At 38.7% G+C, this 14,183-nt stretch overlaps 1 protein-coding gene across 1 annotated transcript in view; it reads right to left on the bottom strand.

Annotated features, from left to right (window-relative positions):
* LOC106875605 (telomerase protein component 1) overlaps positions 1-14,183 on the bottom strand; it is a 214,501-nt gene that overhangs the window by 172,988 nt on the left and 27,330 nt on the right. Inside the window, exons 10-16 of the mRNA XM_052966744.1 lie at positions 13,076-13,233; positions 12,308-12,417; positions 9,609-9,705; positions 7,960-7,993; positions 6,392-6,575; positions 4,500-4,655; positions 1,668-1,703 (exon numbers count right to left, since the gene is read on the bottom strand). Of these exons, the coding sequence (XP_052822704.1) occupies positions 1,668-1,703; positions 4,500-4,655; positions 6,392-6,575; positions 7,960-7,993; positions 9,609-9,705; positions 12,308-12,417; positions 13,076-13,233 (775 nt within the window). The remainder of the gene's footprint in view (positions 1-1,667; positions 1,704-4,499; positions 4,656-6,391; positions 6,576-7,959; positions 7,994-9,608; positions 9,706-12,307; positions 12,418-13,075; positions 13,234-14,183) is intronic.

The raw sequence follows: 14,183 nt of genomic DNA, 5'->3' as shown, positions 1-14,183 counted from the left end.
TTCCTAATGCCAACCACTCTGAGAGTGTAGTGGGTGCTTTTACGTGCCGCTAGCACAAGGGCCAGTCAGGCGGTACTGGCCACGGCCACGCTCAAAATGGTGTTTTTTACATGCCACCTGCACAGGAGCCAGTCCAGCGGCTCTGGCAACGACCTCGTTCAAAATATATATGTATATTCCTTCCTGGACAGAATGCTGGTCCATTGCAGAATTACTCATACCAACTGAGTGGACAGGAGCAACATGAAATGAAGAACACAACACACCGCCCAGTCCAGGAATCGAAACTCCAGTCTTATGATCACTCTAACCACCAAGCCACATACCATCTTTGGTACAATAAAAGATACTATTAATTATGAAACTATACACAAATCAACATTACACTTAATAAACTAGTCCTGGCAAGTAACTGCAGTATTTATAAGCACACTTCAAAGCACTGAGTTGGTATTTTACAGAAAAGAGATGAAGTCTCAAACACTGAATACATGCAGAATTTGAGAGGCACAGGGTTCAATTCTTTGTAACAGCTTGCTGGCCACTTTTTTTTTTTTCCAAGGGCATTTTCCCTGATCTTCTTACCCACTGCTTCTCAAACTATCTGATGTGGTGTACCGGCAGCTTCCCCCACTCCCAATGTGCCAAGGACGGGTAATATTGCTTAGTAATATTGATTTATATCGGAAACAATATATATAAAGGATATAATAAAAGATGACAATTTTTTTTTTTACCTTATTTATTTTGTAAACAAATAATACAATATTACATAAGCATTTTATAATGTTTCTTTCTTTTCTGGAAACTCGCTACATACCGGCAGCTGACGGCTTGCCGACCGGCACCTGTCTGCGACCACCACTTTCAGTAGCACGGTTCTAAGCAGTTTTCACAGCCGTTCTGCGTTCGAGACTGCCTTTACTTGCAGTATCAATATAGCTCAAGGGAGATAACTCTCGAAGATAAGTGAATCATTTAACTAAGGTGTGAAAAATTGGCCTTGTTTGTTTGTTACAGTATCATCGTCATTCAACGTCCACGTTGCCATAAAGTTAGATGGAATTTTTGAAGGCATATTTTATACATACAATTGGATGCCCTTCCTGTCGCTAACCATCACCTGTTTACATGCAAGATAATATTTCCCCCATAGCCTGATATACTTTTCACAGAAGACTGGAAACAAACAGCCTCACTTACATGACAATGATACTCGTTTACAACCATCACATGACATCAAGACAAGGGTACACACACACATATGATGAGATTCTTTCAGTTTCCATCTACCCATTACACTTTCGAGGCTTTGGTTGGCCTGGGGCTAAAACAGAAGACAGCTGTCCCTGGTGCTGTGCAGTGAGACTGAACTCAAGACCACATGGTTGGGAAACTAGCTTTTAGTCACACAGTTATTTTCATATTTTATTTATCACAAATGAGTGTGACAAATGAAACCAGTTGTTTCAGCTTTCCTGGCTGAATATATCCAGAAGTAACGAATGAAGAAATTCAAATAATAACAAAAGCACTCACAGAGCACAAACCTCCGCCAAGGAAACACCAATGTCCTCTCAAAAGAGACAATATAAAAGAGACAATAATAATTGTTTGGAAAGCAATATGGTAAAAGACTGGAGAATTATGACAAATTCTTTACTTACCTCTTCGAAGCTGGAATCTACTGGTGGAAATGATACCTGAAAGGCAAAGAAAAAGAAATAAATGAAAACAGCATTAGAAAAAGGGAATGATATACAATAGCAAAAAGAAAGAGGAAAAATGTATGATATTGTAAAAAAAGAGAAAAATGAACACCATCAATCATTGCCAACATTTAATAACCATTTTTCATGCTGGCATGGGTTGGACAGCTTGACAAAAACTGGCATGGCCAGGGACCACACCAGGTTCCATAATCTGTTTTGGTTTGGTTTCAATGTTCGGATGCCGTTCCTAACACCAACCACTATACAGAGTGTACTGGGTGCTTTTCACATGGTACCATCTTGCTTTTTACATACTTTTTAAGTGGCACCAACACCAATGTTTTTTTTTATGTGGCACCAACACCTACACCAATGCTTTTTACATGGCACTTTGGTTTTAGGATCTCAGTTCTGTAGTGGTGGGCAGGTCTTCTCAAAAACAGTAATGCACCACATATCTCGTTCCTCTGTTAGGTTCAGTGTCCTTTGTTAGGGTCTCGGTCCTCTGTTAGGTTTGTATGGTTTAGTGTTTTGAGACCAGCCTTTAATACTTCACCCCATGTCTTCCTGGGTTCTCCCTCTTGCACAACTTCCCTAATATTGATATAAAAAAGAAAGGGCCATTCAAATGGCACATCTCAGGTGAAATGAAAATTGGAAAGTGGAATAGGACAATTGGACATCCTTTCCACCTTCCCATCTTGACTTTCATTCGACCTGAGACATGTTATGCCACGTGAGTAGATACCTTCTTTTGGTATAGTACATTTTTTCTTTTCTCTTTCTCCTGCCTTTCATATTTGTTTTTCTATTCATTTTTCTTCTATTTCATAAAAGACATCATCTGAAATACAATATTCTCTTCTGTTTCTTACTTTGGTATAATATCTAAGAATCCATTATCAATTACAACCTTCCTTATCTGTTGTTAAACCCCAAGTAAACACTGGTAGAACTAATCAACAACCAACAGCTTTCTGGCTGTGACCATTCTATTCTGTTTTGTATGTCTTTTAAGCTAATGAATCCATCCTTCTTTTTTAAGATACCTTACACTCTCCAAACCTGTCCTATTGGCCCTCTGCCACTGTATCATTGACAAAATCATCTCCTCCAATGCCCCCTCCTCTCTCAAAATAGGTTTTTTTTGTCTTGTAATTACTTGGTGACCCTATCAGTGCAGGTGCTACTTAAAAACACCCAGTCCACACAGTAAAGTGGTTGGCATTTATAAGGGCATTCAGCTGTAAAAACCTTGCCAAAACTGACCTCGCCTATGCTTGTGCCACATAAAAAGCACTAAGTTCACTTTCCTGAGTGGTTGGCGTCAGGAAAAGCATCCAGGCTGTAAAAATCTTGCCAAAACAGTTACAGAAGTCTGGTACAGGCTTTTGCCTAACAGGCTCTTGTCAAACCATCTCACCTATGCCAGCATGGAAGGCAGATGTTAAACGATGATGATGATGATGATGATGAGTAAAGGTAAAGAGAGATTTGTACTATTTCTAGCAAGCACATAAATCTCAACCAGGGGCCATATGACTCTTGGAGTTCCCTGTAAGATTTTGCTGTTAAAGTTTAAGTGCAATAAAGTTTTTATACTTCTACAATGCACAAAATATTTTATTAATTATTTTTATACAATTCCTAATAATATTTACTGGGTTGGTGCATAATTATTGCGGCCTTTATTCAACAAATTTTATTCAACAAAAACAATAACAACATGTAGCAAAAACATCTTTAAAAGATTATTCCGGAACATATTCACCATCTACTTCAATTACTGCTTCCCGTTTGTTTGGCAGACGATCAAACTATCATTTAAAGATATTTTTGTTAAATATTGTTATTGATTTTGCTGAAGAAAATTTGTTGAAAAATAGCCGCAATAATTATGCCCCAACCCAATAATTATAAAAATACAATAGGATTTTTTCAAACATCAAATGGCTATGAGGGACCACTTAAGTAAAATAGGAACCAAAGGGGTCCATAGGGAAAAAAGGGTTGAGAACCACTGATGTAAATGCTACCTCATAGACTTGCCATGTGTATGTGCGCACGAGTGTGAGTACAAATGTTTAATAAACTCCTAGAAAAGAATGCTAATTGCTGTACTAATTGCATTGGCTGTTCAATGAGGCAGCATCTTTCAATCAGTTATTTGCAGAGAGATTTGAAAAGTAGCCTCCCTTGCCTTCGCCATCAAATCCAGGAAATAACCAATATGACTGACTCTGATCTTCACATTCACTTCATCGTTTTCACCATCCACTTTTCCATGCTTGCATGGGTCAGACGGAATTTGACGAGGCAGATTTTCTATGGCCAGATGCCCTTCTTGTCACGACCCTTACCTGTTTCCTGCTCCCATGGTCAGACATGTTTTCATGGGAGATTGGAAATGAAGGACCTGCTTGCATGATAGTAAAATTTGTTTACAACTTTCACACACACACACACACACACACACACACACACACACACACATATATACGTTTTCTTTTATCTGCTACATTTTTAGTCACTAGAGCTTGGCCATGCTGGGGCACCACTTTGAAGAATTTTTACTCAAATGAATGTTCAGCTAAAACCCTTCAAGGCGGTGCCCTAGCATGGCCACAGTCAAATGAGTGAAACAAGTAAAAGATAAAAGATAAAGTGCCTTGTTTAGTAATATAACTATTGCGCATCATTGAAAACGAAAGAAAGAGAAAGCATAGTAGAGATGGTTGACTAAAAATGTATTCTAATCTCAAAATAAGATCCTTTTCATAGTCTTACCACAACTGAATCCAAAAGTTCACCAACATTGTTGAGAATTGTTCCTGGTTTTACATCTGCAACACAAGGCTTACAGTCTTTCTTCCAGAGCACAATCTCGCAGGCTTCACAGGCATAGTTGCACATTAAAGCCAACAATACAGCCACTTGCTGTTTCTGTGGAAAAACAAAAATGAGAAGTGCTAAATTTTCCATTCGTCCTCCAATTGCTTTTTTAATATTTTAGCATTCAGTCTATACATCTCAAGTAGACAAGTTACATGTATTTATGATGAGAGACAGCTGTGACAGATTATGAATATCACTCGGGGAAAGGAGAGGAGGGGAGAGGGAGGACGACAGCTGACCTCTTTTGAGTTTTGGGATACACTTCCCAATTTTCCTTTCTAAATGCTGCAAGCATCTGGAACTTTTTTCCTGACCAGGCTTTCATTCCCACCAGACCCAATCTCATATTCTAGTTAACTGAAGCTCAAGTTAAACATCAATTGTATCCCCATTGCTAATGAGGGACAAATTACAGCGTCTTTCAGTAATCACCACCCTCTTTAGTCTGGGCAAGATTGCAACATTTTTGGATGCCTTCTTTAATCTTGGAAAAACTACTGTGTTTTGGGTAGCCACTACTCTCTTAAATCTAAAAAAAAACTGAAGTATTTCTAGGAATCTACTCTCTTCACTCTGGGAAAAACTGCTTCATCTTTGGATATCCGTAGCCCTCTAGATTACAAGTGAACCTTTGCTCCCAAACCTTCTAGAATACAAGTGAGTCATCACTCAAACATCCTAGATTACAAGTGAATCTGCAAAAGATCATAGTATCTTTGAATGTTCTCCACTCTCTCTAGTCTAAGAAAGAGTACATCTTTGGGTATCATCCATCCATTTTAATCTGAAGATTGTAGTATCCTTGTGTGTCCACTTCTCTCTTCAGTCTGGATAAAGATTACAGCATTTTTTCCTTCTGCTTACACACGAGTGTGTGAAAGGCTAAGGAAGTGAACCCCTACAGAAAATCTGAAGGGAGAATCCCTAAAGAGCTAAACCAACTTCTGGCAACCCCTGGTGTGGAGAGAAACTTCCATCCACAAGATTCCCAGGTGGCAGATAGGGAAAAGGCTTTCAGATATGAAGGTTAGCTGTGAATATAAAAATAAGCAGTCCTGGACCAAACATACTTAGAGGAGAAAACCTCAATGATAAAACATCCCAACTTTGAATTGCAGAAGGTCGGTATGTGGTGGATGCAAGCTTCAACAAACTGGTTCATTGGATCCCGCAATTTCTGCCTCACTGATGGAGAGCCTATTTCTACTAATAAGGAAATGCAATCTATAAGAGGAGTATGAGGCCCCTGTCAGTATTAAGCTATTGAAAGGAGAATAAGGCCCAAGTTGGAACCCAGCTATAATAATAACAACCAGTGTTGCCTTGCTGGCACTTGTGCCGGTGGCATGTGAAAAAACATTCAAGCAAGGTCGTTGCCAGTGCTGCTGGACTGACTCCTGTGCAGGTGGCATGTAAAATACACCATTTTGAGATTGACCGTTGCCAGTACCGCCTGACTGGCCTTCGTGCCGGTGGCACGTAAAAGCACCCACTACATCCTCAGAGTGGTTGGCGTTAGGAAGGGCATTCAGCTGTAGAAACTCTACGAGATCAGATTGGAGTCTGGTGCAGCCATCTGGTTTCACCAGTCCTTAGTCAAATCGTCCAACCCATGCTAGCATGGAAGGCGGACGTTAAACTATGATGATGAAACCTTTGGGTATGCATCACTTTTTTCAGCCCAAGAAAGAATGCAGAATATTTAGGTATTCACAATCATCTCCTTCATGATACATAATAAAAATAAATGGAAGGAAAATATTAAAATGTTTTTTTTTACTTACAGTCCATGATTTTCCAAATCCTTTCGCTGATTTGCAAACAGTCTTCTTTGACCCTTCATCAACCAGGCTGCAAAGTATAACAGTCCTTCCTTTGACAGGACGCAGGTTATGGTTAGTAGCAAGCTTCATGGCCTTCTCAATTGCTGCTTTGTAGGTATCTAAAGTCTCTTTTGAATAACTAGTCCTGAAGGTAAAAATATGTCAGAGGAAATTTTGAAAGGAAGATTAAAACTAAAATGATAAAAGACTATAATAAATGCAAAAAAAAAGGCATTGGAAGGGTGATGCATTCACTGTACGCAGATAATTTTTTTTGCAAATTATAGTGAGGCTTACAATGCTTTGCTTACCCATGCTTTTTAATTGAACTGAATTGATTCTTTTTTTTTTAAAGTATCACCATTATAAATGAAATTAAGAAATAAAGTTTTAGCTTGCTTATGAACCACATGGTTCCAAGTTCAGTCCCACTGCGTGACACCTTGGTCAAATGTTTTCTACTATAGCCTCGGGCCGACCAAAGCCTTGTGAGTGGATTTGGTCGACGGTAACTGAAAGAAGCCCGTCATATATATGTGTATATATGTACGTATGTGTGTGTATATGTTTCTCCCCCCCCCCCCAACATTGCTTGACAACCAATGCTGGTGTGTTTATGTTCCCGTAACTTAGCAGTTCAGCAAAAGAGACTGATAGAGTAAGTACTAGACTTACAAAGAATGAGTCCTGGGGTCAATTTGCTCGACTAAAGGCAGTGCTCCAGCATGGCCACAGTCAAATGACTGAAACAGGTAAAAAGAGTAAAAGAGAAACCCTCGAATCCATCACTGTACACACATACACACGCACGCACAGTCACATGTCTATATATGTATTTATATATGTATGTATGCACATGTGTCTACATGCATAGGTACACCACGATCGATACACATGCAGACGAGGGTCGATTCATATGAAAAAGAAAGTGAACAAAATATTATGACCACTTGCTTATTGGGAAATTTGTAAGTCTGACTTTATTTTTTGTTTCAGATAATCAAACCAAATGTTCATCATTTTGAGCCACTTGCCCAATGAGTATTTCTGCCAAATGTGGTGAAAATCCATTCAGCCATTTTCCAGTAATTTTGCAACCACTCAGATAAACAGACAGACAAGTGATTACAATACCCTGCTTTTGGTTATGCATGCAGGGTAATTAATAAATTACAACTGAAAAGAAAACTTATGAACAAATAATTACATATTTAACTCTTTAGCATTCAAACTGGTCGTATCAGGTCTAAATATTCTACCAGCTTTGTGTTTAAACTGGCCAGATCTGGCCTCTTACACATATCCTACAATGTCATTCTGAAAATGAACAATCACATCATTGACGTCTCAAAGCTATGGAGAAAATGCATGATTAATTCAAAACAATGTGAATAAGTAAGCATTACATTTGACAAAGTAATCTGAATGCTAAAGGGTTAAAAATATAGTGTGTGTGTGTGTGTAAAAAGCTAAAAAGACAAAAAAAAACAAAACCAGAAGAGAGAAAAAAACAAAAATAATTTACTTACACACATTTCTTCCGTTTTTTTGCAGATGATATTCCTGTAAATTAAGAAAAATTTAATTCACCATATGAAATCATCATCAACATCATCATATTTAACATCTGCTTTTCCGTGCTGTCATGAGTTGGACAGTTTGACAGGAAGTAGAAAACTAGAAGATTAGGCTTAGCTCTACTGTCTGCTTTGGCCTGGTTTCCACGACTTGATGCCCTTCCTGATGCCAACCACTTTACAGAATGGACTGGATGCTTTTTATGTGGCACCGGCACTAGCAAAGTCATCAAGTAACTCACAAGACAAGACCCTTCGACTGAGGGGAAACAAATATGAATATACAGACATGGTTGTATGGTTATGAAGTTGGTTTTGCAGCCATGTGGTTTCAGATCTGATCCCACTGCAGGGCACTTTGGACAAGTAATGTTGGACAGCAAAATTGCAGGGCAGAAAGGTGGCGAGCTGGCAGAAACGTTAGCACACCGGGCGAAATGCTTACCGGTATTTCGTCTACCGTTATGTTCTGAGTTCAAATTCTGCCAAGGTCGACTTTGCTTTCATCCTTTCGGAGTCGATAAATTAAGTACCAGTTACACACTGGGGTCCATGTAATTGACTTAATCCCTTTGTCTGTCCTTGTTTGTCCCCTCTATGTTTAGCCCCTTGTGGGCAATAAAGAAATAAGAATTGACAGGGCAGAAGCATATTCCAAGTCATGTACCGAATCTGGACAACAACAAAGAAGACCCAGCTGTATAGTGTGCAATTCTTCTGGAAAACGACAGCACAGATGGCCAAGAAGCTGAACATGTTCAAACAAAGAAGTCTATGAGAGACATCTTTGGTAGAGACAGAATCACAAATGAAGAAATTCTTCTGTGAGGCACTTTGAAACATCATGGAGTTGTATCAGCATCACCTGTCAGGTTGTTTTTTGTGATTGTCAACCACTCTGTATGTAAAGAATGCAATAACATGGACCCAAGAAGTGGGAAAACAGACAAAAAAGTTGACCCAAGATTACCTGGTAACAGACATTCCAAGAAGACCTTAACAGCACAAGGACCATTTAGACAGAAACAAAGAGAACTCAAGAAGACCCATACCCCACAGAAGGCCCTAGCAAAACTCACAAGTATGGCCTTCCTAACCAGGTTTAAAATTAAACAAAAATAAAACAAAAGCTTATAGGATGCAGGCATGGTTGTGTGGTTAAGAAGATTGCTTTGCAACCATGTGGTTACAGGTTCAGTTCCACTGCACAGCGCCATAGGCAAGTGTTTTTTTTTACTATGGCCCCGGACTAAACAATGCCTTGTGAATTAATTTGATAGATGGAAACTGTGTGGAAGCCCATTGTATGTGTGTGTTTGTGTGTGTATGTGTGTGTGTGTGTGTGTGTGTGTATATGTATGTATGTATGTGTGCATGTCTTTGTGGTTGTGTTTATCCCCCATCACCACTTGGTAACCAGTGTTGGTTTGTTTGCATCTCCATAACTTTACAATTCAGTAAAAGAAACTAAACAGACAGGTACCAGAATTAAAATAAGAACAGGGGGTTGTCTTGTTCAACTAAAACCCTTCATAGCAATGCCCCAGCATGGCCACAGTCCAATGACTGAAATAAGTAAACAACAAAAGATTAAAGCTTACCATCTGATGCATTATTTAAATCCTTTTCCATTTGTTCTAAAACAGCATAAGCACTGAAGAACTGCGTTGGAAGCTGCTTACTGTGGATTACGTTATTCTAAAATAAAAACAGAAACTCCATTATTTTGTGTGTTGCATACTGCTTATTTTGGTGGAAGTGCACGGCTTAGCGGTTAGAGCATCAGGCTCACAGTCATAAGGTTGCTAGTTTGATTCCTGGACTGGGCTGTGTGTTGTGTTCTTGAACAAGATACTTTATTTCATGTTGCTCCAGTTCACTCAGCTGTAGAAATGAGTTTTGACATCACTAGACCCAAACTGTATCAGTCTTTGCCTTTCCTTTGAATAACATCGGTGGTATGGAGAGAAGAGGCTGGTATGCATGGGCGACTGCTGGTCTTCCATAAACAACCTTGCTTGGGTTAGTGCCTCAGAGGGTACCTTTCTAGGTGCAATCCCATGGTCGTTCATGACCAAAGGGAGTCTTTACCTTTTTTTTATCTGGTTGTCAACTAATTCAGTCAGAGCATTGCTTTCACTTCTAATCCATTCTCACCTCCAAACACATTGCTTATATAACTACTGCAGAGGTAAGTTATTGGACATGCTAATTTACATATTAAATGCATTCCTGGAGCTGGTATGTATATACACTCATATATGCATATAAACTCATTAGCCATTTTTGCCATTGTTCTCATTGTTTGGTTACATCTGACATCTCGATACAAAACATTGTAGTAAAAATCAGTGATGGCTATAATTTTATATAGATGTGTAGAAATAAATTTAACAAAATTATGTATACAGTAATCCTTCACCATATTACGGTTCACCTATCGTGGTTTAGTATTTCAGCCTATGTTAATTCCTCCATGGTGTTGTTTTGCATTTATATTAAAATGAATATATACAAATTATGAAAATAAAAACAAAAAAAGTATACAATACAGTACTGTTTCTACTTCACTGATTTTCACCTATCGTGGGGGTGTTTTGGAATGTAACACCCCTACGATAGTCGAGGGATTACTGTATATAGTATTATGTTATATCATTTTTGTGTCAACGCCCCCAGACGAAGGAGTAAGATCTCCCAAGACATATAAATAGAGATAGTCTGGCCATAGTAGGTGTGTTGAGTAGCAGTCGAGTAGCAGTTGTGTAGCAGTTGAGTAGAGATCATCCAAAGGTGCTAGATAGCAGTAGCATTGAGACATAACAATTATATACATATATAAGTGTGTGTGTATATTATATATATATATGTGTGTGTGTATATATATATATATATATATGTATGTATGTATGTATGTATGTATATGGAGGGGAACTTATGGAAGAGGGAGATCCAAGAAGACATGGAACAAAGTACTAAAGGACAACCTCGGGAAGTTGAGTGTTTCAGATGAGATGACAAAGGACTGCAATGACAGTGGCAAGAGCTGAACTTATACCCATGTAATCAGTAATCTTGATGATGACTTTGATACAAAGACACCTAAGGGTCAGATCTACCTCCATGCATGCTGATGGTAAATGTGACTGATCCAAGATTAGCAGATCTACACAGAACAGCTACAGAGAAATGGCCATGTTGTGTTTCGACTCCACCATGATGTGTTTGGCTCTGCCCGTGTTGTGCTTTGGCTCCACCCATATTGTGCTTGGTTCTTCCCATGTTGTGCTTGGCTCTGCCCTTGTTGTACTTTGGTTCTGCCCAAGTTGTGCTTGGTTCTGCCCGTGTTGTGCTTGGCTCCACCCATGTTGTGCTTGGTTTTGCCCATGTTGTGTTTCACTCCACTCTTGTACACCCCCTTCCCTGAGCTCTTTTCTCCTCCTGCTAATACAACAATTAACTTCAAATGCACTGTTAGGCTGTTGGATGGTGAGGAGCCAAACACTGTGGTCAGCTACCTCAGTGGTCCACTGGGAGAGGTCAATGTTGCTAACTTTCGGGGTCATCTTTTGCAGCATGTCTTTGTACTGTTGTTTTGACAACCAAAAGACAATTCTCCAATTGGCAATGATTAACACAATGGACAAAATACTAAGCAGCATTTTTTGCCAGGCCTTTATCCTCTTTGGCAAGCAATGGTCTGCTATTCTGAAGATATGCCCTGCCCAATACAGCTGTGTCTTCATAAGGATGGCCTTGATAATAATAGTTTTGGGTTTCTCAAGGACTCCTGTGCAGTGGATATTTAAAATGGTGCACAGAGAATGTAGGTGGAACCTCTTCAGGAGGCATCATCATCATCATCATCGTTGCTAACATGGGTTGGATGATTTGACTGAGGACTGGCCAACCAGATGGCTACACTAGGCTCCAATCTGATTTGGCAGAGTTTCTATAGCTGGATGCCCTTCCTAACACCAACCACTCCAAGAGTGTAGTGGGTGCTTTTACGTGCCACCGGCACAAAGGCCAGTCAGGCAGTACTGGCAACAGCCACGCTCAAAATGGTGTATTTTACGTGTCACCTGCACAAATGCCAGGAAGGCGACGTTGGTAACGAACACGCTCAAATGGTGCTATTTACGTGCACGCTCAGACGGTGCTCTTAGTCCTCCACTGGTACAGGTACCACTTAATATTATGACAGAATTTTACAAAACAAAGAAGAATTTTAAAAGCAACAAAGAAAAACAAACAACATTAAAATACAACAAAATGAAATAAAAATGAATGAAAATACCTCATCCGACAACTTTTGCAGTACGAGCCGTGTATGTTTGCTTGAGATCTCTGCTGTAATCAAATTTCTGATATTCCTCAGCATAGCCATATATGGTAATTTTCTATGATCTAATGAAATTTAAGAAGGAAAAGAAGACATTATTCTGTCAAATTCAATGCTTATTTATTCACATTTGTTTTGCATTAATCATACATTATCATGTAGCTTTGGGATTTCAGTAATGTGATTGTTTATTTTTAGAATGACATTGTAGGGTAGGTGTGAGAGGCTGGACCTGGCTGGGCTGGATGTGGTCAGTTTAAATGCTAAAATGTTATACAAAGTTAACCACAATGACAGTGACTTGATTATCAATACATTTTTTAAAAAATTTGTAATGTTTTCATTTAGTTATTGTGCATATTAATATGCAATGAGCTGGCAGAACCATTAACACAATAGGCAAAATGCTTATCAGGTGAGTGTTGGCAACAGCAAGAGTATCCAGCCATAGAATAACTGCTTCAGTGAATTCTGTCTGACCCATGCAAGCATGGAAAAGTGGCATTTAATAATTTTCGCACTAGGAAGGGCATTTAGCCAAAGAAACCATGCCAAAACAGACAATTGGGGCCTGAGCAGCTCTCTGGCTGACCAACCCCTGCCAACATGGAAAAAGTGATGTTAAATGGTGGAGGTGGTGTTAGTGATATAAATGAAAAGATGATCAAGCAATTTGTTCCCAGGTTAGAGAACAAACAGACCAGCAAACTTCAAAATACTAACCTATCAGAGATTGCCAAACACTAGCCTTGTTGCCATGTGAGGAAATTTGGGTCTCCCATGTTTCTGGAACTGGCAATTTCATCCTCTTGCCAGCTCTGCTTTCATCAAAAGTGCCATCCAATCGTGATTTATAAAAATCTTCAAGACTTTCTGGATACCTGAAAGAAAACAATAAATAGAATATGAATGTCATATCAAAAATGTTCCAGAAATGGTAAAAGAAAAAAATTACTATGGATACTTTTAAAAGTTGTAGAATGGATGTCATTACTTTGAAGGTCTCTTCATTTTAATGGAAAATGAAAAGGGAGAGCAGGGAGAAATTAGAGAAGAAAACTAAAATTTTTAATATTTTTTTTTTTATGTACCCAGGCCTAATCCCCATTTTTTTTTTGAGAGGGGGCGACCACAACAAGACACACACCAGGCATTCCATTCATTTCCCAGCCCTGTTCTATGCTCGGGTCAAAGCATAGAACGCAACCCCCAATATCAGCAGCGGGGCCTGGCAGCGTATGCTGGTTCCATACTTCTTTAAGCAACATCAAATTCACTCATCCAGCCACAAACACTCTCCAAGCTTTCCTATCATTTATAAACTTATAAAAAATAAAAACAAGAATCAATTTTAAAAATACAAATAAAAGTATAGTTAGATGATGATGATGATGATGATGATGATTATAATAATAATAATAATAATAATAATAATAATAATAATATTCCTTACTACTACAGGCACAACGCCTGAAATTTTGGGGGAGGGGAAAAGTCAATTACATTGACCCCAGTATGTAGCTAGTACTTAGTTTATTGACCCTGAAAGGATGAAAGCAGAATGAACCTAAGTGGAATTTGAACTCAGAATGCAAAGATGGACAAAATGCTGCTAAGCATTTTACCCAGCATGCTAAAAATTCTGCCAGCTCGTTGCATTAATAATAATAATAATAATAATAATAATAATAATAATAATAATAATAATAACAATAATAATAGTTATGATAATAATAATCTTTTCTACTCTAGGCACAAGGCCTAAAATTTTGGGGGAGGGGGGAGCAGTCGATTAGATCGACCTCAGTATGCAACTGGTACTTAATTTATT

This window comes from Octopus bimaculoides, chromosome 3 (genome assembly GCF_001194135.2).
Source record: "Octopus bimaculoides isolate UCB-OBI-ISO-001 chromosome 3, ASM119413v2, whole genome shotgun sequence".
NCBI lineage: Eukaryota > Metazoa > Mollusca > Cephalopoda > Octopoda > Octopodidae > Octopus > Octopus bimaculoides.
The sequence above is the reverse complement of the archived record's forward strand: the minus strand, read 5'-3'. Positions and strand labels throughout refer to the sequence as shown.